At 32.4% G+C, this 24,920-nt stretch overlaps 1 protein-coding gene across 2 annotated transcripts in view; it reads right to left on the bottom strand.

Moving 5' to 3' along the window:
- LOC118187482 (uncharacterized) overlaps window positions 1-24,920 on the bottom strand; it is a 70,627-nt gene that overhangs the window by 5,776 nt on the left and 39,931 nt on the right. For both annotated transcript variants that reach the window (XM_035357719.2, XM_035357718.2), the window contains exon 3: window positions 18,042-18,126. In XM_035357719.2, the coding sequence (XP_035213610.1) occupies window positions 18,042-18,126 (85 nt within the window). The remainder of the gene's footprint in view (window positions 1-18,041; window positions 18,127-24,920) is intronic.

Below are 24,920 nucleotides of genomic sequence, written 5' to 3'. Positions count from 1 at the left end.
ATTTTTTTAGAGAGTTCTGTTAAACTGAATGATGACATTATGTTTAAATCTTGAAATGCTTAAAGCTACTCTGTAAGAAATATATTACACATAAAAAGTGTAATATATTTTTTGTTACTTTGAAATTTGCAGGAATTATGCAGTTTCTTCCTTTGTTTGAGGATATATATCGTAAGTGGATGAAAGATGAACTGTATAATTGAATCATCCTAACATGGGAATAACTTAAAATGGTCAGAAAGTTCCATGACAAGTGGTAGCAGAGTTCAAATTATATTTTAACAGGAAATAAAATTTGCAAATTGTATCGGAGGTGGAAGATCTAAATGTGAGTCACAGGTTACACTTGGAAGAAGCATAATCTACTACATGTGTAATCCAATTAAGAGTGTGTAATATTTCAAAGTGGTTTTAGTTGCAGTGTCATTTCTTGGAATAAAAAATAAATAAAAAAAAATGTGTGTGTGGAAATCAACAAAAGGTGCATGTCTTAACAGCATGCAGTGCTTCAAAAAATGTGTACACAGTGTCAAATTTGTGAACTGCAATCAATTAGCGCTTCATGTTGCTAGTTTAAAAGAACTCCAGAAAGGATTAAGCATGATTTAATTGGCAATAATAAATGAAGGCGTTATCTTTGTTGTTGTGAAGCTAAGTTTCTCTAGATTGGCAACAAATCCACTAGTCTGCTGTTTCAAATGTAAACAATCAATGGCCGCCATAAAAAAAAGGCTTAGCAGCACTTCAACAACTTTAAAATTGTTGATAATTCTAAAAATATTGCAGGAGAGTTTTTACATTAAAATCAAAAAACTAATTTGTTCTCATAGTAGTTTTGGGAAATTGTTTTTTCTTAGCGAAAACCCTGGCCGCTCAGAAGGTTAAGTCTTAAGTGCTTTTATCTAATTATATATATATATATTAGGTTTAGATGATATATAGATTTAATGCATCTTTTATATTTTTAAAATTCAAAATTAATTAATTATTTAATTTAATGTATAACTTGCTAAAAGGATATTCAGTATTATTTTTTAAAAGTAGTATTCAGTATTATTTTTTAAACGTGGAGTATGTTGAACACAAATTTCTCATAATGTCATTTTTAATTAAATCTAGAAACATCTAATCTAATTGGCTTTGTAAAAGAGTTTGATGTTAAAGTGTTATCCGAGTTCAGAATTTTGGGCTTAATGCAAAAAATTCTTGCTGGTGAAAGCTATGAGGGGCAAGCAGCAAAGGATCTTCTAAGTGTACCATTGCAGATGGGGGAGACAAAGAAGGAGAAGGAAAGGTAAGAAAAGTAATATAAATTAAAGGCGGAGAAAAGAACTGTCCTTGACATGTATATGGTAGATAACTAGGAATGTTAATTAAACAGAAGCCCTACACTCAAACAGTCAATAGGTTCTGAGTAGGGCAGATGGCTGAGACTATTTCTTTTACAGTTTAGAAATAACCCATGGTAACAAAAATGTTCTTAATGAGCATAAGGACATAATTTTAATTTATCTTGGGAGATAATGCAGAAAATTTATTAACATTAATAAATGAGAATAATTATGGGAATTATGAGGAAATGAAGAAGACAGTGCTGGAAGAATTTAAATCCTCATCCCAAGCATACCTAGAGAACTTCAGGAAAGCAATGGTGAAGTTCAGAAGACACCTTTGGCCAGTTTTCTATAAGAGTAATAGCTATGTTTGAAAATTATGTAAAATCAAGGGGTGTGACAGACTTTGAAGGTCTTAATCAGTTGGTGATGACAGATAAAAATCTACCAGACCTATGTATACAGAAATATACTTTAAGGCAGGGAGACTCATTGTTCAGTAAAATGAAATCCTACAACATACATACAGAAACAAGTGAAATTAAGAATTTATATCAAGCATTAGGTAACAAACCAAAGTTCAAAGAGAGAGTAGGTGATTGCCATGAATCAGACACCAAAGCTAGAACAGGGAAAAGCACAGGTAACTTTAAAGGTATAAAACAGTGATTTTCAACCTTTTTAAAGCTCCTCCACAAGGAGCGAAAAATTTTTTAACAAGCCCTTTGAAAACCTTGTAATTTCAGATATGGGAAAGGAGAAGTCCTAAATTTTATGCAAGTTTTTCCAATAGACTTATACAACAAATTTGTTTAGCTCTACAGTTTTACCTTGGAATGTAATTACAAACTTTTTTTAGAACTAAAATGACTGATGCTTAAAAAAAATAATAATAACAAATAAAATAAACATTCTTTTATGTTTAAAAAATACTTATTAATTAACAATTAATAATAATAAATTAAATAATTAACAAAGAACAGTAAAATAATACACTAAAAGAGTAATATCAATGAAATAATCAAGTATGATCAGAGGGATGTTTGTGCTTGATGATTCAGAGCCAGTTTCTGAATGCTTGGTTCAATATTTTTATAGAGATGAAGGCCCAAGTCCCCTCTTTTCACAGTTTGGAGTCGATTTCTCTTTTTTGTAATTAGATCAATCACAGCACTGAATCATCGCTCGACAAAGAACGGGAATGAATTTTTTTTTTACAATAATCCACAATCCTGGGTAAAGGCGAATGATGCTACTTTGAAGCCAAAATTCCCTGAGACGATTACCATTCTGCAAGCTGGCTTTCAAAGATGCATTAATTTGAAGTTTGATTCATTCCTCCTGATTCTGAACCTCTGATGTTTTTATATTCATAAAAAAGTTCATGAACCATTGAGGGACTTCCATTAAAGAACTATCCTTAAAACACTCAGAAAAGTTCTCATGCAAAGACTCAAGGTGTTGACAATAAACTTGTATTCATCAAAGGGTTCCCCAAAATGAGTTTTTTTAGGAAGGTATAAATAATAAATTTTGTTGTGATTAAATTGAGCTCTCCCTCTTGAAGCTGCAAATTAATTCCTTTGAATTTTGAAAATACATCAGTTATTTAAGCAACATCATTCTTAAATTTCAGCAATCTGTCTTTCAGAGCTACATTTTTCTCTTTGAAGAACTCAAGTACAGAGTCAAAAAGATTCCAGAACCTATTAACCCATTAGCCACTGGTGTTGCGTTGACGCAATAGTCAAAATAAATGCATATATAAATATAACTACCTAAGATATTTTATACCAGCAGATGATTTTGTATAGGGAATATTATGAAGATTATTTCTGTAAAAAATATTTGCCTTCAACAATCATTTTGTTTATAATAATTAATCTCATACTTTAAGCAAAATTTTCGACCGGGTATTTTTGCTGAAAATATTTAACGAAAGAATCGCCGTCTTTATGAGTGATCTATTTTTAGTCAAGGTCACCGTTTATCAGAACATTACATCAGTCAGATGTTATATTTGTGTTGGAAAAGAAGGGAAAACAGGTGTTGCGTTGACGCAACATCAGCAGGAAACGGGTAGTCAATCTCCTTTTTCACTCATTCCTTTTGATGTTCTGGTTCCTGTTCTGGTTGTTTAAAAAGGCCTAGAACGAGGTATCTTACATTAGAAGAAGCCCTTCAAAGATTTTTTGATGAAGAAATAGATGATGATAATGTTAATAATGATTAGAATGAAACTGATATTGTTGCTGTTCCCCCAGAAATTGCAGAGGCTAGTGACGAAGAAGAAAGGAATGGCAATGTTTTAAATAATGATAATGATATTTTGCCAAATGATACTGCTGGGGAAGTTGAAATTCACGTAAGAAGTAAATTTCAGCCTTCTAAAAGCAGTTATGGTCATACTAGAAGACTGAAATCTTGAAGTGGATAAAAAAGGAACTGTTAGTTATGTCTCAGGAAACATGAAGAAAGAGATAGAAGATAAATTATAAAAGACAAAACACAAGGTAAAACTAGTGCGCAGATTTTCGATTTTCTTTTTGATTTAGACATTTACTCTCTTCTCGTTGAACAGACAAATATATACGCTCATAAGGAAAAAAAATCCCAGAATTTATTGCATCTGAAGCCTATATGAGAAGATTTATTGGAATATTATTGCTTACAGGATATCATTCTTTACCTCAAGAAAAAATGCATTGGTCTTTTGATAAGGACATTTCTGTTCCTGTTGTACGAGAATTGATATCACGTTTGCAGTACAGGAATATGAAGCAGAATTTGCATTTGACAATAGTCAAATTGACAACACTGATAAATTATATGAGGTGAGACCGTATTTAAACTTACTAAATAACACCACTTTTTACTACTGGAAATGTAAAGTCTCTTTTAGATTTCAGACGCTAGAATGCATTATTCCTTTTGCAAACTCCTATTAAGAGTGTAGAATTAGCCAGAAATAGATCAGCAACAGGAAGACGTAGTAAATTTAGCATTCAAAAACCATTGCATGGAGATAGATGGTAGACATTTTATCGTAAAGTCCGTTGACAACAAAAGACTTTGTTGTAAAGAGTACCATAGCCAGACTGTTTATAGATGCAAAGTATGTAATGTAGCTTTACATCATGATTGTAATCAAGTTTTTCATGCTTGAATCTTTCAATTGAAATAATTTGTATTTGTAAAAGAAATAAAATGTACATTTTAATATTAAATTAATTACAAGTAAAGTGATTTGTAGATTTATAAAACGTTATACAGCTAAAAAGTAATCCTGCGCTCCACTGAAAGAAACATCACACGAGTACAATCCTACTCACTAAACATCTGTAGTCTTATTCCACTAACGTTGCGCGAACGCAACACTCGTTTTTTACATAGGTAAGACCATTTTCTTTATTTTCAATGTAAATTTATGTTATAAATGCTTAATTTAATACTTGCTATTATTTTCATGAGAAAAGAAACATTCCTTGTAGTTTTGGCGGTTAATGGATTAAGGCAGATGCCTTTGGACAGCCCGTGAACCTCGGTGTGCAGAAGCAAGTGGTTGAAATCTTCATTGTTGGTCTAACACAAGTACTCAAATAATCGATTTCTGACAATATTACTGTGAATTTTGTTCACAGCAAAGATGACATTTTGTAATGACTGATGCAAACGGTCGCCGATTTTTTTTGCAACTATATGTTATCTATGAATCTCAAAGTGAACAGCTAAAATAGTTGATACTTCTTCAGAAGGACAATGAATCCATGATGACAACCGACCACTGCAGGAGTGCCGTCAGTGGCAACAGGCATAATGTTTGCAAGAGGAATATTTTTCCCATTAAAATAACCTTTGATAGTATTAAAAGTAGATTCAGCTTTAGTATCTGCAATCAAGGTCTTTGCAAAAAGCATCTCTTGAATAATTTTTCCTTCCTTCACAAACTGGACATACACCAACAGTAAAGCCTCATTAGTACTTGGCAAGGTTGATGCATCAACCTGAAGTGAAAATTCGGTGGGTACCAAAAGTTTGCATAAGGAAGCTTCAACATTTTAAGCTATCTCATCAATTCATTGTCAACTGTATCATTGCTTAATGGGACATTTTTTATAACATTCAATGTGGCTGGATGGTGTAAAACCCTTTCTAAAACTTCTTTGACAACCAGCAGCATCAACTCTTTGACAATGGTATGAACTTTCCCTGATTTAGCATTTAATTTTGATATCAAACCATCATTGCATTTTTTATGAGGTTGCTAATAAGCTTGAGACAAATGGTGCCTTCAGACACTTGTCCCTGATGTTTGTGAAACACTTCAAATCTTTGTTTTGTTTGTCAAGATGAACTTTTTGTAGATGCTCCTGTAAATGATATGATTTCATTGCCTCATTAGATAACACTTTGTTACAAAGTAAACACATGACTATTTGCAAGTTCCACAGAGAAGGAACAAATCCAAACTTCAAGTGTGTGAAACTGCATTGACGACACTTCTTTTTATTAAATGACATCATTGGCCGCAGCAAAGTATGAAGAGGGAAAGATAACTATTCCTCAAAATTAATAATTCATGATCACAATAAAGAACTAATAAGCGCAATTACCTAGCTAACTGGCCAAATAAACAATGAAAGTAAATCGAAACTGGAGGGAACAAACGAAAAGCAGCATAAGAAACACAGGTTAAATCCAACATTCATATGAAAGAATGCATGCACTGTGCTAGTAGGGATCGGAGAAGAACCACAGTATTGAGTTCTTCAAAGTCATCCTGTCTAGAATGCAAATTCTTCTCAGCATTCTTAGAACTGCACGAGAGGCATCACATAAGTTCATTTTATTGCTGGTATAAATGGTGTAAACTGGATAATCGATTTAATAAATTTTTTGGTAGTTTTAAAATTAAATCCGAAAATCGCCCCCACACTGCCCCAAGCATGTCTGCCCTCTGCCATCCAAAGCAAGTTCACTGCCCCTCAGCATTCTCCTTACTGCCCCCCCCTTGAAAACCAATGGTTTAAAACTTTTTGTATATGGGTCAGCTTCAAATTTTAAAAGGAACTGTCACCAGATTAAAAGCTCCAGACAATATAACTTTAATGAGGGAAAATTACAGACATGGTAAACTGTGTAAGAAAATTTCAAGATAATGATATTTCAGAAGACAATGGTTACTCAAGTGAACCCTTTGAGGAAGACAGAGAAGGTAAAAAACTACCAGTTGTGTACGTTGAAAAGGGTTTCTATTAGTGTAAATGGGACAATAGGTAAAGGTTCTCATTGATTCAAGGGCAGAGATTACAGAGGTTAGGAAAATGTTAACTAAAAGTCTCAAAATTGAAGAATTGACTATATATTTGAAGGGTATTTTTGGCTCAGATGTTACATGCTCTTTGGTAAATATTCCTCTGAGTACCACTGTGGGAGAAAGCACCAATGTCACACATCAAGAGATTTTATGTGCAGTTGCAGATTCAATAGCATAGGATGTGTTCCTTCCTCTTGAAGTATTCACCATATTAGGACGTGAGTTACAGGGCATAGGTGAAGTGGATGAAAAACCTTGCACAAAGTGCTGCAAGAAACCCAGAGTTTAGGAGGGAGGAAAAGTCTATAGTGAGGGTAGATGCATGGAAGCCAGAAGTGACCAGCAATGAGAGAAATCCTGGTGGGAAAAGGAATGTGGAATTGAGTAAACAAAACAAGGAACCCCCATCAGGAAGAGTATGTATTACATGTGTTTAGAAGAGAACAGGAGACTTATGAATCTCTTATGGAAGCTTGGGAGAAAGACAGGAAAGTTTAATTACTATACAAATTGACAACTTTCCCACAGACAAAATTCTTGGAGAAGGTGTGGGACAATTAGTTTTACCTTAGAGACAAAGGAAATCTTGCAGTAAGCACACAGTTCAGTATTTAGTGGCCATACAGTATAAAGAAAATGGCAGTAAAATAAGTTCAATTGATTCATTAAGTTGCTTAACAAGAGTTTCTCAGCAATTAAATTTTATAAAACAGTAATGATAATTGTTAATGGAAGTGATAATCTAATTATTCATACCAGAAACATTCTACAAATAAAAATCTTGGCGTTCCATATTTTAATGAAAATAAGGTAGTTTCCAGATTTATAAACAATGAGAATTAAATATGAAACCTTAAATTCAGTTTATTTGTAAGTCTATTAAATTGATTTTTAAGAACACATTATCTACAGACCATTAAATTTAGCAAGGATGAAAGCATCCCCACTGCAGTTACGTCATCAACTATACGCTGAGCCTTGCTATCCCATTCAGTAAAGCACCAGTTTAAACACCCAGTGCCTCAAGATTTCAACTTTCGTTCAACAGGGTACTCACAGGACCGCCTCGAAGGGTCTTTTTAGACCAGAGTTTCTTAAACTATGGGTTGCGACCACAAATGGGATCGCAAAAATTCAATTGGATATCTGAATTTAAAGAAATTGCATTCTTAAGACTTTTAAAGAATTACATTAATGAGATTACTGCTGATTTTTTGCAACAGAACTGGAAATAAATGATAGTCTTTTAAAGGTATTATATTTATTGATATTAATGAGATTAATTACCAGTTATATAAAGTGCAAAAAGAATTTGTACAGCTATCTAGAGATTTAAAATTAAAACTTAAGTTTTCACAAAAATCCTTGATGAATTCTGGATTGGAGTTAGAACTAAATTTTTCACTATTTCTGAAATGGCACTGAATGTTCTTGTCTCATTCAGCCCACTTATTTTTAGAAAACTACTTTTTCAGCTTTAATGCTAATTAAAACCAAATGTCATTCAACGTTGAAACATGCTGAAGATGCTTTATGTCCAGCAGTGTCAAATATCGCACCACCATTTAATTTCTTATGCAGCAGAAAACAAGCATATCTGTCTCATTCGAATTTTCTTTAATTTTTGTTTGCTTTTAAGCTACTTCTAAATAAACATAAAATTACTTCTTTTTATATGTATATTGTTTACCAAAGAAGTAAATTATTTATGGGAGGACATTTATTTTTATACTTTTATTTTATATTTAATATCTGGGGTAGTGAAAAAAAACTCAGCGATAAAAAGGGGTCACAGTTTAAAAATAAAGGTAATTTATTTAATAAATAAAGGTAATTAATGCACAAAACGTTAAAAAATGCACTTCTGTGTGTAATATAAAAATCTGAAAGCTTTCAGCAGATTTTTTTTTTTTTTTTAATTTGACTTTCAGTATGATATATATTTATCACTGTTTTATCTCTTTAAAGGGTATTTTAAATGAAATGTTCATAATTTAAATTCATATTACGCTTTTCATTATATACGAAATTTACCCAAATCACACAGTGGCTTTTCACAAATTTTGGATGATATATTTAACTGAACAGTTTGCTTGGAAAATAGCTTTATATGTCATATTTTCCAAGATCTGATGTATGTATATAATTTGAAAAGAATAACGTATCAAAAAATAGCCAAGGTTGAAGGAATTCCTAAAAATTTGCAAATAGTTTAATATTCTAAAAAAGATTATTAGTTGAGAAAAATTGAAAGTTATAGAATTGTCATGAAATTAGAAGGAAAAAAAGAATTGTATTCTTAAAAAGAAGAGAAATGTTCTTGTTTAGGAAATCTGCCACAAGTGTGAAAATTAATATCTTAATTTAACATTTAGTACCATATGATATAAATTATTGTGAAATTACCAGATGTGCTTATCAATTTTAAATGAAGATGAGTGCATTTAGGATGGGACGTTTGCAAGAACAATATTCTTAAAATTCAGAAATGAAATTATCACTGCTACTAAGAGTTCTGTTTTAAATTTTTTAGTCTCGATTCCGTTTCGATTAATCGTTCAAGAACTAAAGGAGGCTACTAAAATAAACCATAAAAATAATTTACCTGTTTTTTGATTAAATAGTATCTCCCCTCCCTTTTTTTAAATATTGAAAAATATGTATAATTAATCTTAGTCATATAATGATAAAATTAGTTGTTAAGAAATTTCAAATGTTATTTTTAATTTTCACATCTACACACACACAAAATGATAAATAAACAAATAAATATTCATATAGGCGATTATCACTGTCTGGTTATTTTTAAGGACTTTTATCACATGTGCTTTCACCCAGTGGGCTTTTGTTTGGTGATTAGTAAAAATGGAAATCAGAGTTAGAACTACATTTCTCACTATTTCTGAAATTTCATTGAATGTTCTTGTCTCATTCAGTCCACATATTTTTAGTAAACTACTTTTTCATCTTTAATGCTAATTAAAACCAAATGTCATTCAATGTTGGAACATGCTGAAGATGCTTTATGCCCAGCAGTGTCAAATATCGCACCACCATTTAATTTCTTATGCAGCAGAAAACGAGCATATCTGTCTCATTAGAATTTTCTTTAATTTCTGTTTGCTTTTAAGCTACTTCTAAACAAACATAAAATTACTTCTTTTTATATGTATATTGTTTAACAAAAAAGTCAATTATTTATGGGAGGACATTTATTTTTACACTGAAGTGACAAAAGTCATGGGATAGCAATATGCAAATATACAGATGGCAGTAGTGTCACGTAGAAAATGTATAAATGCGAAGTGCTTTGGCAGGGCTTTCATTTGTGTTCAAGTTATTCATGTGAAGAGGCTTTGACGTGATTATGGCCGCACGATGAGAATTAACAGACTTTGAATGCGGAATGGTAGTTGGAGCTAGACGCATGGGTCATTCCATTTCGAATATCGTTAGAGAATTCAACATTCCGAGATCCACAGTGTCAAGAGTGTGCCGAGAGTATCTAATTTCAGGCATAACATCCCACCATGGACAGCGCAGTGGCCGACCACCTGCACTTAATGACCGAGACCAGCGACGTCTGCGTAGAGTTGTCAATGTTCACAGACAAGCAACACTGTGTCAAATAACCGCAGAAATCAATGTGGGACGTGTCCGATAGGACAGTGCGGCGAAATTTGTCTTCCTTGGGCTATGCCAGCAGAAGACCGACTCGAGTGCCTTTACTGACAGCATGACATTGCCAGCAGCGACTCTCGTGGGCTCGTGAGCATATCGGTTGGTCCCTAAACGAATGGAAAACCGTGGCTTGGTCAGATGAGTCACGATTTCAGTTGGTAAGAGCTGATGGTAGGGTTCGAGTGTGGCGCAGACCCCACAAAGCCATGGACCCAAGTTGTCAACAAGGCACTGTTCAAGCTGGTGGTGGTTCCATAATGGTCTGGGCTGTTTTTACATGGCATGGACTTGGTCCTCTGATGCAACTGAACCGATCATTGACTGAAAATGGATACCTTCAGCTACTTGGAGATCACTTACAGCCGTTCATGGACTTCACGTACTCAAACAACAATGGGATTTTTATGGATGACAATGCGCCATGTCACCGGGCCACAATTGTTCGCGATTGGTTAGAAGAACATTCTGGATAATTCCAGTGAATGATCTGGCCACCTAGATCGCCCAACATGAATCCCATCGAACATTTATGGGACATCATTGAGAGGTCGGTTCGTGCCCAAAACCCTGCACCGTCAACACTTTCACAATTATGGACGCCTATAGAGGCAGCATGGCTCAATATTCCTGCAGGGGACTTCCAACGACTTGTTGAGTCCATGCCACGTCGAGTTGCTGCACTTCGCTGGGCAAAAGGAGGACTGACAAAATACTAGGAGATATCCCATGACTTTTGTCACTTCATTGTATATCTCTATTTTATATTTAATATCTGGGGTAGTGAAAAAAAACTCAGTGATAAAAAGGGGTCACAATTAAAAAATGTCTAAGAAGCTCTGCTCTAGACAGTTAGTGTGAGGGGACAATACCTGTAAAATCTCATAATGAAGTTCTGATGTCCTTTACACTTTTACCTGCCATCTGCCTGAGCTTTCGTTCAGGTATGAAAAAATATTAACTTTATTTCTCTGGAAAAACGCTTTTACTCGTTTACACATTTAGCATGATACATAATAATGCATTAAAAACTGGTAACAGATTAAATTTAAAAAAAATTATTCTGCTTAAAAGTTAATACATATTCCAAATAATTCATAGTTTTGACATTAGAAATGTCTATTCTGATGTCCCAATATTTACATTGTTAGTCAAAAAATGCATTTTTGCATGCAAACAGAACACCACATTAAAGAAAAAGAAAAAAAAAGAAAAGAAAAAAAAGTACACAAAAAAGGAAATTAATCGGTAGTTAAATGTTGCTATAAATCGGATTCCTAATGGGGTCGGCAGTGACAGTATGGGGGGGCCTCTGAAATTTTAACTACGGTAAATGATTATCCAAGGGGTCGATTGGGGCTAATAGTTGAATATGCAATGGTAACTGAACAGCTTAATAAACATCTCGTTGATTAAAAATTATTAATAAAATTGATAATTTATTGTTTATTGAAATAAAGCTATATCATATAGCAAGGAAAAAATCATATAAAATAAACATAGAGGAAAAATATACTACAATTATGATGCAAGAGTTCATTGCACTAAAGAAAGCTTTTCAAGCATACCTTATTCAAGACAGAGAGATACACCAAGTTTTGGATCAAGTCATCTGAACGAAATATTCTAAAATAAAAGTTGTTATTAAACCAATATAACTGGCTTTTCCATCTTCTTACCTGGTGGAAGCAAGCTTTAGTCACGTCAATAATTTACTACAGAAAAACAAGAAACAGATTGAGTATTTTTAATGAGGTGATTTAAAAATTAAGACATTTTATTTGAATTCAGATATGTGAATATACTGTAATGCAGGCATCTCAATATACAGTCAAAAGTCGTTAATCCGGATTCGTCGGGACTTGGGCGATTCCGGATTATCGATTTTTCCGGGTTATAGATCAGTTTAAATCTGGTAAGATGGCATGCAGAAATTATAAAATTAAAAATATGAAACCGTAATTTATGAATTAAAGAACAATTATGATCTAAAGGGTATCAAAATTTACGAAAAAAAAAGCTTGATATTTATTTGTTTACTTTATTAAACATTTCTTTCAATGTAAGTTGTTTAAGTTGCTTCGTTTTTTATGTGATAATACATTCTCTTTAATTCTATAAGTAGACATAATTTCTTGTTCAGTTACAAAGTTCTGCTGTTCAACTCCTATAATTGCTGTGTCTACCGACTAATTTGTCAATCGAAATTTTTTCGTTTTCAATAACCTCTGTCATTTTATTCGCTATCGGAAGCGAATTATAATGACGAGGAATTTGATTTAAATCATATCAAAGACGGAGTACATCGAGATGAAATACTACATTTAGTAAGGAATTATAAGCCAAATAAAATAAAAACATCTGCCCTGAAGATAAGGATAGTGCTGACAGATCAACTTCCAATTCATTGCACACCGCAGCGTTAAAGATAAACAAAATTTAGTTAAACAAACGTTAAAGTTTAGATAAACAAAGGATATGCCTTTATCCATTTTTTGTAGCAATTCCACTTTTTGTTTAATGAACTTCGAAACATACTTTCGCTTTGTAGATCCTTTACATATTAATAAATATATATCAGAAATTCTATTTGACATAATCAAAAGTTCAAGCTTACTTTTATAAAATTGCTCTAACAGTCTGCAAAAAATAATAAGCCGGATCCAATTCAAAGATTAAGGAACAATGCAATCTGCAACATTAACTGAAATAAATAATTAGATAATTTTAGCTTAGCTTATACCGTCCGTTATACATTAAACGCGCACTCGTAAACGTATTTTGCGCACGTGGACAAGCATATTCGCAGCCGTAAAGGTCTTACGCGTAAAGGTCAACGCGATGCATGCGCAGAAAGTTTGTAGCTTTGAGGTCTGGATTGTAGATCATTCCGGATTATGGGTGTCCGAATTAACGACTTTTGACTCTATATTTAATGCAAGTTTTTGTTTAAATGGTGTCAATAATTATTTCTATCTTTAATTGTAAAAAATAACAAATCAAATCAAAAAATTTCAAAAACATATTATCTGAAAGGATTCCATCCCAATAAAAAATTGTTCAAATAAAAAATTTACTGTGAAGAAATAAAATTACAAAATTTAGCTGAAGATTCATAGCCTAAATATACACTTTAAGATTTTACTCTCATTTTTCATTTCATTTCATCATTTCAATCAAAATTTTCAAAAACATATTATCTGAAAGGATTCCATCCCAATAAAAAATTGTTCAAATAAAAAATTTACTGTGAAGACATAAAATTACAAAATTTAGCTGAAGATTCATAGCCTAAATATACACTTTAAGATTTTACTCTCATTTTTAATTCACATATCAAATGCTACAGAAAAGGATATTTTCATTTGAGGAATAGCTGTGCCTAAGACAAAATTCTGAAAGCATTTCTTTACCTGTGTTTGAATAACACTTGATTCTTTATTTCTATCTATTAAAAAAATTATTCTGCTTAAAAATTAATGCATATTCCAAATAATTCATAGTTTTGACATTAGAAATGCCTATTCTGATGTCTTCCCAATATTTACAATCATTGTTAATCAAAAAAGTGTTTTTCCAGAGAAATAAAGTTAATATTTTTTCATACCTGAATGAAAGCTCAGGCAGGTGGCAGGTAAAAGTGTAAAGGACACCAGAACTTCATTATGAGATTTTACAGGTATTGTCCCCTCACACTAACTGTCTAGAGCAGAGCTTCTTAGACATTTTTAAACTGTGACCCCTTTTTATCGCTGAGTTTTTTTTCACTACCCCAGATATTAAATATAAAATAAAAGTATAAAAATAAATGTCCTCCCATAAATAATTTACTTCTTTGGTAAACAATATACATATAAAAAGAAGTAATTTTATGTTTATTTAGAAGTAGCTTAAAAGCAAACAAAAATTAAAGAAAATTCGAATGAGACAGATATGCTTGTTTTCTGCTGCATAAGAAATTAAATGGTGGTGCGATATTTGACACTGCTGGACATAAAGCATCTTCAGCATGTTTCAACGTTGAATGACATTTGGTTTTAATTAGCATTAAAGATGAAAAAGTAGTTTACTAAAAATATGTGGACTGAATGAGACAAGAACATTCAATGAAATTTCAGAAATAGTAAGAAATGTAGTTCTAACTCTGATTTCCATTTTTACTAATCACCAAACAAAAGCCCACTGGGTGAAAGCACATGTGATAAAAGTCCTTAAAAATAACCAGACAGTGATAATCGCCTATATGAATATTTATTTGTTTATTTATCATTTTGTGTGTGTGTAGATGTGAAAATTAAAAATAACATTTGAAATTTCTTAACAACTAATTTTATCATTATATGGCTAAGATTAATTATACATATTTTTCAATATTTAAAAAAAGGGAGGGGAGATACTATTTAATCAAAAAACAGGTAAATTATTTTTATGGTTTATTTTAGTAGCCTCCTTTAGTTCTTGAACGATTAATCGAAACGGAATCGAGACTAAAAAATTTAAAACAGAACTCTTAGTAGCAGTGATAATTTCATTTCTGAATTTTAAGAATATTGTTCTTGCAAACGTCCCATCCTAAATGCACTCATCTTCATTTAAAATTGATAAGCACATCTGGTAATTTCACAATAATTTATATCATATGGTACTAAATGTTAAATTAAGATATTAATTTTCACACTTGTGGCAGATTTCCTAAACAAGAACATTTCTCTTCTTTTTAAGAATACAATTCTTTTTTTCCTTCTAATTTCATGACAATTCTATAACTTTCAATTTTTCTCAACTAATAATCTTTTTTAGAATATTAAACTATTTGCAAATTTTTAGGAATTCCTTCAACCTTGGCTATTTTTTGATACGTTATTCTTTTCAAATTATATACATACATCAGATCTTGGAAAATATGACATATAAAGCTATTTTCCAAGCAAACTGTTCAGTTAAATATATCATCCAAAATTTGTGAAAAGCCACTGTGTGATTTGGGTAAATTTCGTATATAATGAAAAGCGTAATATGAATTTAAATTATGAACATTTCATTTAAAATACCCTTTAAAGAGATAAAACAGTGATAAATATATATCATACTGAAAGTCAAATTAAAAAAAAAAAAAAAAATCTGCTGAAAGCTTTCAGATTTTTATATTACACACAGAAGTGCATTTTTTAACGTTTTGTGCATTAATTACCTTTATTTATTAAATATCATGTTCTTCGCACATAAACACATAAAACTGAATTCAACAGCAATATCACAAAATATTTTAAAACAGCATATCTTTAGAATTTACGATACACATTCTCGCATGCTGGAGACAAAAATGTTTTTTTTTTTTTTGTAGTGTTGCCATTGCTCGCTTTGAAATCGTTCAGTTCGTTAATTAAAAGTTTGTTTAAGTTTTACAAAATATGAAATAGGTAATAAAAAAAATTCAAAATTAGGGCTTAGAAGTGCCCATGTTCAGTTGAAGGACTATGTTATTCAAATTTTGATGGCTCTAGGTACCATTACTTTTTCACAATGCAAGAAACATTCATGGAGATTCTTCATTATTTAGTTTATTTAAATATAATACATGGCAATAATATTTAGTGGCAACAGTTTGAAAAGTGAATCAAGCACCTACTTCAGTAAAGCATTTTTTTATACTTACCAATAAATTAAAAGTACATTCTAAATTAATAAATTTACGTGACAGAATGCATAATCGCTTAACTCAAATTATACTGAAAGTGCGTAGAAATCCAATGCTGGCTGTAAAAGCTAAAATTCTACATAATTTACCAACGTCAAGTCACATGTCAGCTGCAGGAATAAAGGTAGTAAACATTATTAGTTGTGAGTTTTGAATGAAAACAGAAGGGTCATTCACATTGATGGGTAAGCTGGAAAAAATTAGTTGTACTGCAAACCAATTTAGCCCCCAAAAATTGAGAAAATCATTTCATGCCACATTACTTACCGTATTTGACGGCATATAAGACGCACTTTTTTTCCTAAATTTGGTCTCAAAAAAGTTGCCTGCGTCTTATACGTGAAGGACACACGTTAACTTTCAATACTGAATGCTATTTTAGCCCGGATAAAGGTCTAGACACACATAACGTTTTCTACATCTGCCATAATTATATTGCGCATGCGTGAAACATCTGTCGCCAAAAAGCGTCAAAGCTTGAAGCTGATGTCAAAGTTCGAACAGGTTTGACGGTCACATTACGTCTATGGAGCCTTTCCTTCTAGACTTTCTTTGACTCAGCAGACACACATTTCGGTATCGGTGCTACTCTGTATAAACGTGTCGGTATCGATGCTTAAAACTATTTGTTTGAAATAAATATCATGGAAAATATGACTACAGGAAACAAGAGATTAAGCTATACAATTCAATATAAACTAGGAGTGTTAAACTACGCCAAAGTGCATGGAAACAGAGCAGCAGCAAGGCATTTCGGTCCACCACCTACCAAAAAAATGAAACGTACTTGGCGACTGCAGGAAGATCAACTGAACACTGCTAAAAAACAAAAACATAACCTTCGATGCCCAGCTCCATCTTGACCTGAAATTGAAAATGCCGTAAAAATGTGGGTGATAGATAAGAGGAAATCTGGGATAAGTGTTTCAACCAAAATGATAATCAATGAGGCCAAAGGATTTGCAGAAAATTATGGGAATCAGAACTTTTCAGGGTCTGAGGACTGGTGCTACAGGTTCATGAAAAGGCAAGGCTTATCAATGCAAACAGAAACAACTATTGCACAGAAAATGCCAGCAGATTATGAAGAAAAAATACTAGCATTTTATAGATTTGTTATAAATACACGCAAGAAAACTTATTTTGAGTTCGGTCAAATACGAAATATGGATGAAATTCCACTCACATTTGATGTACCATCCAACAAGACTGTGAGTATTAAAGGGTCGAAATCAATAACCATAAAAACCCAATATACGGTAGTTCTAACACGTTGTGCTGATGGCACAAAACTACCGCCGTTTTTCATATTCAAAAGAAAAACTCATCCGAAAGAAAAACTTCCAACGGGTGTAATTGTTCATGTTCATCCAAAAAGCTGGATGGACAAAGATGGAATGAAACTGCGGTTACAGAACATATGGGCGAGGCGACCTGGTGGACTCTTAAGAAAACCCTCTCTTTTGGTTTTGGATCAGTTTAGCGCCCATAGAACTCAAACCATAAAGAATAAAGCGAGAGAATTAAAAACCCAGATAGCTGTCATTCCTGGTGGACTGACTAGCCAATTGCAGCCTTTATTGGTGAATAAGCCATTTAAGTTTTTTTTTTTTTTTTTTTTTTTTTGTAAAATTTCATACCATTTAGATCATAATTGCTCTTTATTTCATAAATTACAGTTTCATATTTTTAATTGTATAATTTCTGCATGCCATCTTACAAGATTTAAATTGATGATCTATAATCCGGAAAAAACCCTAATTCGGAATCGCCGAAGTCCCGACGAGTCCAGATTACAGACTTTGTACTGTATTATTTTTCAATTTAACACATTTACAAGTTACATCTTACCAATCAAATCAGATCCCATCCAATCAAATTTTACCAAAAATACCTACACAAAGTAACTGATATACGAGATCACTGATAAATGACAAGATAATGATAGTGGTTTTTACTTTTTGTAATAAATACACTTCATTTATTAAAAGAAGCATTAATAAAATGGCCATACTTGTATGGGATAAAATATGCCTTGACATAACTCTCTTACTTCTAAACTTCATCTGACAGTAGTCACATTCATATTGAGGAGAGATCTATGACAAAAAAATTAAAATGACCACTTCTGTGATAAATTGAATAAATAGACATAAAACATAAAAGCTCAAAAACTACTAATGATTGACAATCAGTATTGCTGTAATGAAATATTTTACACACGCACCCCCCCCCCAAAAAAAAATCCTAATATTACGTTTAAGACTATTTATAAAACTCATTTAAAAAAACAATGTACACTAACTTTTACTTCTTACTGGTTTTCTTTATTGCTTCTTCTTACAATTTTTCTATGTTAATCTTCTTCCATCACAAAATTTAAATTAAAAAAGTCTTATATAGTGTACCACTTTTATTAAATTTTTGGGTAATTACCGAAGAAACCTCCCCAGGAAGGAAAAATTTTACCCTAAAGTAGTTTTTCCAGCTTAGAAAAGATGCTGATAATCGAATGGACTTATATCTGTATGGTACAGTAAGAAAGGCAATAATTCTAATCATACTTGATCAGCAAATTAGTCAAAACTTTTTTCAGGTTCAGACATGCTGCATTATGCAAAACGAGTTGTCCAACTCTAAGCAAACCATACTAGTTTTTGTGCAGTTTTCTGCACAACTTTTGCATTCATTCATGTTTGAACTAGTTAATAATGTTTTGGATCTTGTAGAGCTTGGAAGTTTCCACTTGCCTGCAATTTCAATTTCAGTTTAAAGTCTCTAATTCCCACACACTCAGTGATGATTATTTGAGACAGAAAAGTTTCATCTTTAATGTCAATTTTTGTTTCAGGAACACTGCAACAATCAGGCATTTCTGCTTCTGTTCAAAGTCAAGAGGGAAGGGCTTACTGGACATAAACACTTCCTTTTTACAAATTTCTATCAAATTATATTATACTGATGTTGATGAAACAGCTTATAATACCTTCCTGTATACTACTGTATGTTCATTCTCAAGGATCTATCACAAATTTCACACTTTGTTCATCTGTTGATGCTTTGTTCATCTGTTGATGCTTTGTTCATCTGTTGATCATCACACTTTGTTCATCTGTTGATGCTTGGTTCATAAATTTGGTTTTCTTGGCCACTGGACATTCTGTATGTTGAGAAAAACCTTCATAAAAATGATAAGGCCAACATCAGACTGTATTACTGTCCACTGTCCCAAAAGCACATACTTAAAAGCACCATAAGTCTCAAATTCAAACATTCATCACTTAAAAACAGATGTACAAAAAAGAACTCAGCATATTGCTGCTGCCTCTAGCATTTAACTGTTAAGAACATAAATTTACTCTAGTTGCATCAACCACCCTGTACTTCTGCCATGCACATTATTGCATTATTACCTTATGCATTATCTTTTTAAATGTCCCACATACAGTGAAGCCTTGGTTCATAAATTTAAATCATTCCTGAAAGATGCTCTTCATCTGACATATTTGTAAACAAATTATTTTCGGAACAGTAACCGATGTAAAATCGGATAAATCTATTCCTGGACCACAGATGTTTGCTTATTTAAAATTTAAAGTGGTACTCTCAGCTTATACACTAAACCTCCCACAAAATTGTCAATCGCTGGCAACTAATGTTTCACTAACCTAAAATGTGAAATATAGTCGCCAATAAAACATTTACCTTTTCCCCCACTCTTCTTGCATGTAAACGCTGACCTGTTAAAAAAACATTGGAGAATTGCACAAATTCGGAAAAAGCAATTATCACAATCACCTAAGAACAGCTGATAAGCTACTTTCCCACTGTTCTTGCATGTATATATCGACCTATTTTGACTTTGCACCAGAAAAAACACCACACAATTGCACAAATTTGGAAAAAACTACCTTCACCTAAGAAATGTTAATAAGCAGCAGCCAGAAAGATGGCCAGAGAATTTCAAAAGCCGAATTCCATGCTGGAATAATGCAAGCAGCCATTTATGAGTTGTCAGATAAATAAATTTTCATAAAATTTTCAGTTGCCAGCACATTGCCTGGTGATTCTTCTCAGGGTTGGATTTTTAACCAGAGTGTACCTTTACAACAACATTTTGTGTGCAATAGTTTTGTTAGTGTTACAACTCAATACTTTTGTGACATGAAACAAATGGAAATCATTAAATTTAGAGGGGGTGGAACGTAATGTTGAGTAGATAAAATAAAAACTGGATTTAATTTTGCTATACCCATACAAAGAAAAATGAATGGAATTTTAGAAAGTAATTAGGATGAGAAAAGGAAGCAATGTTGTTATTTCAATGAGGATTCCCTTTCCATAAAAACATAAGGTAATCAACTGAGTTTATGGTGTATGTTTTCTTTGTTTAGTGTCACTCGTCACTTCTAGATTCATTGGGCTTCTGCTTCACTCAAAATTTGTTCAATGTGATTTGTTGTTGCCTCATTTAGAAATTTCCAAAGATGAGACAATGCATTATCATTGAAAATGCTCATGCTGTACCATTCTACAGCTTTTTCAGAGCAATATCCTCTCATGACGCTTTGCTCCTACCCCACTTAGCATAAATTTTTCGAATCAAAGAGTTAGGTTTATGTTCTATTCCCTCCTTGTTCTTTGAAGATACTTTCTCCACAGTCACCTTTTATTGCTGCTTCTGAACTTATTCCAGTTCTTTCTCAATGAGCTTATTTTTATAGTCCTCTTAAATGCTTCATGTCTTCATTTCAATTTGCAAGCATATTGTTTTGCCTAGAGATGACAGCTAATAAAAAAATAAAAAAAAAAATTACTGTCAAACAGAACACCCTAATATACAGGAGCTAAGACTGTGTAGACTGTACAGGATACAAACTATTCCCAGCAAAGAGGAAGGAAACTAATTAGTGGCCATCTCACTGGTGGAGGTCGCCAGATATTGGGAAGCTTCATTTTAAAGTACTTCACACTTCTGCAATGAGTGGCGGCAATAATGGTTTTTTCATCATGGGACATATAAATTAAGTTCCTTGCAATATGACCATTGATACTGGAGCAAGTATTACCATCATCCAGAAATTACTTCAGACTTTTGCAATAAGTGGCGGCAGTAATGGTCTCTTCATCATGGGACATACAAATGAAGTTCCTTGCAATACGATCATCGATCTGGAGCAAGTATTACCATCACCCAGAAAGATTTAGCTCAACAGTTGAAAGGTAAACTCATCTGGATGCCACCTAGCATTCCTCCAGACTGGGATAAAATCGAAATTGATGGAAAGTTAAGCTTTAATATCACATTTAAGAGTGCTGCATACCATCACATGACATGTGTAGTAGATATTATGGATCCTTGCATATTCGCATTAGACTTTCTAAGGAAATATAATTTTTCCATGAATTTTAAAAATAATGAACTGCATTAGCTCAAGATCAAATCACAATAACATCAAGAACAGATATTTTGCTTCCTGGATCCATAGCTGAAAAAAGAAATTTCCGGTATGGCAGAATGGAATTATTAATTATCTTAAGAAATGTAAAAGGCTGAAAGGGGTTCTAGTAACCACAGTACTAGTCAACTATTGACAACCATCATCCTGGTGACAGTTACCAATGTAAGTGGAAAGGTGAAGTGGTTGCAGCATGTACCCCAGCGACTTGTGTTAAATGATCCAATAGTGCTTCAGTCTCTGTGTCTTCAGAAAGCCTAATATCAGGACTATTGCAGACTGCACAACTAAGCAATAAAGAGAGGTTGCTGGAGAAAATATTGTTACGAATTTGGTATTTAAAAAGCTAATGTTAGTTCAATTATAAATTAAATGGTTTTATTTCTCGCGCAGTGCAGCGCATGACGAATATTAAAAGAAAGCTAAGCCAGAAAATTGAAAACACAAGAGCGCGTGCATTAAATAAATAAATATCTCTTTTTGATTTCGAGAAAGTACTGGAAAATTCTAGCGCGTGATTTTAAAATCTTATAAAAGGAGGAAAACATCTCAGTTTGTAGTAGTTGCTTAGTTTGTTGTTGTTTAGAAAACTGCTCTTGTTGATTGTAGCGAATTCGCGGATTAGCGTTCTTTAGCTGTTTTGAATTACGTTCTATTGGACATTTGAGTATTTAAAAGATAACTACTGTGAGATATTGTATTACTGAAAATGTAAGCATCTTTATTGTGATAATAATAAAATTTTGTCCATTTTTCATCGGACTTGTGCATTCATTTCATAACGAACCGGTATGCACGCAACAATATCATTCAAGAATTTCAAGATATTTTCTCCAGTATCTATTCTGATATAGGTCAAACAAGTTTGGTACAACACAGAATTGATATGGGGATCATTCACTACCCAAGCAACCTACTATGCCTACCAACTGCTAAATAGGAAGTGGTGGGAAAAATTCTAAAGAACATGCAAGAAAACAATGTTATTGAGCCTTCAGCAAGTCCTTGGGCATCTCGCATCACCCCGATCAGAAAGATGGTTCAAACGGATTTGATGTTGACTATCACTGGTTAAATAACATAACAAAGACACCTACTCTTCCTAAAATTCATGACACTCTTTCTGGAAGCAAGTGGTTTTTGAAAGTGTGCAATGGCAGGTAAAGATACACCAACAACCAAGAAAATACAGCATTTACTACTGAACAAGGAAGCTGACAACTCAAGGTGATGCCATTTGGTTTGTGTAAAGTGCCACCAACATTCATATGCCTCATGGAGACCGTATTGTGTGAAATTGCAAAAAAATTGAATTTATAATTTTGCACATTTTCAAACAAACTTAAACAAAAGCAAGATAAAAGTTTTTATTTTGTGGTACAAAACATCTGAATTTTATGACACATTTTTAAACCTATTAAAAATACATTGCTATCTTTAGAATGAGAGGGAAGGACTCGATAACAATTGTTTTTAATTTATCATCTTTTTGCAAGACAGAAAGAATACATAATGAAAGTACACAAATTTCAACATGCAGAAGTGCCAGGGAAAAAAAAAAAAAAGTACATGATTCTTACCAAAATTCAACTTTTAATTTCCCTGACCAAATACAGGAATTAGTTATCAAATTAAGTATGAGTAACTGAATATTTTTATAAATTTATTACAAAATACAATGCAATAAAAAACAAAATTACAATAATTTATCATATTTATTATTGTGAATGGGATCTTGAAAATATCTACAGGAAATATGCATATTAAAAACCAAGGAAAAAAAAAAGTTGGGTTTTTAAAAATAAATATCAAACTCTGTAAAAAAAATCTTAGATTCTGCAAAAGAAATTTTAGATTATGATGTAGTCTGTGATCAACTGCTTTCAATTAGTTAATTACTTTTTACTAAGCCATTAAAATTGTTAGTTTTAATCATTTTTTTAATGCTGTCTGCAGTATTTTTAGCAGGACTGATAAAGTTCTTGTCAATCCTGCAAAGGTCCTAATATTCAAATAACTGAATCGTGTTACATTCTACACAACATGCAGAGTAGTAAACCACAAATGCATCTGCATTATTTTGATCAGTTAATAGAAATGACACCTATTTTTTGGCCATACATGATATTCCCGATGTACACTGCCAAACTACTCATAAAAATAGCCCTTTTACTTTTGTTTTGTAAAACTGAGAAGAATTTAATAGAATTAAAAATTTAATAAGTTATTATTGATAGAATAATTTGTATTTATGCATTTCTAATTATTTGTATTGATTTTTGCATTTAAAAGTAGCATTTTTATTTGTGTATTACTTAAAAAATGAATATATAGCTTCTAAACTATTGCTTATTTATTACTATTGCTAACTGATACTATGAGCTTCTAAACTAATGCTTATTTGAGTCAACTAACCAGTACTTTTTTTTTTAAAACTCCCCTGACATTTTTGATGAAATTTCAGTTTTTGACTTTTTTTATTTTCCTGGTTTTTCAGGATTTTCTAGGTTAAATGGGAAAGGGCACTGTTAATTATTCAAATTAAAAATTATGTTTTTAAGTCCCAAAGATAATTTTTTTATTAACTAATCAAGAATGAAGTTTTAAACTCTTGAATTTGATTATATATTAAATGTTTTACCTCTGTCTGATACTTTATTTATACTACTATACTGTTCATCCAATTTACATTTCTAAAATATGTTTAAATGCTTATTTTCATTCCAATATATACAAAAGAATCCCGATTATGCTGGTTCAAATGTACAGATATATACATGGTACTAAATACACTATGTACTTGAAAACACGTACATGCACTACAAATGAAGTGCTATAGAGTATGCATAAAATATCACACATTTTTATAGAAATCAAGTAATAGCTTTCTGTTTTATTGTGCTGCTTTATTTTCCTGCCGGCATATTGCATAGACGTAGCAAAATTGCATATTGCATAGACACTTTAAAATTCAGATATGTTTCGTCCCAGCTATAATTTTGCTGTGGTCCTAGTCTGTTTAGAAGGAGTCACTGAGTTAGTTGACAAAATCTCCCCTGTAATCTTTAATTGTTGCAATGCATATTGTTTTTTCCCAGCAATTAAGCCAACTTGTGCTAGCAACTGCCTCTTCACTGTGTTTGCCATGTTAAAAAAGTCCAAAGCCTTATATTGGACCAGATACTGGACTTCTGCTGTCTTATATGCTGAAACCATAAGAACAATGCTTTTAATGTCTGTTAACAGTTGCTATCTTTCATTGTTTTTTTTCCCATCTCAACTTTTTTTTGGGGGGGGGTCTTTTGCACCTATACCTTATAATCACATATGCATACTGAGTCAACCATTTTTTTTTTTTTTTTTTTTTTTTCAATTTCTTCCCTTTTCCTTCTCCAGTCTCCAACTGTAAGTTTGCCAATGCGTAAACAACTAGT

This window comes from Stegodyphus dumicola, chromosome 1 (genome assembly GCF_044657685.1).
Source record: "Stegodyphus dumicola isolate Sdum_Otavi_A_Nest chromosome 1, ASM4465768v1".
Lineage (NCBI taxonomy): Eukaryota > Metazoa > Arthropoda > Arachnida > Araneae > Eresidae > Stegodyphus > Stegodyphus dumicola.
The sequence above is the reverse complement of the archived record's forward strand: the minus strand, read 5'-3'. Positions and strand labels throughout refer to the sequence as shown.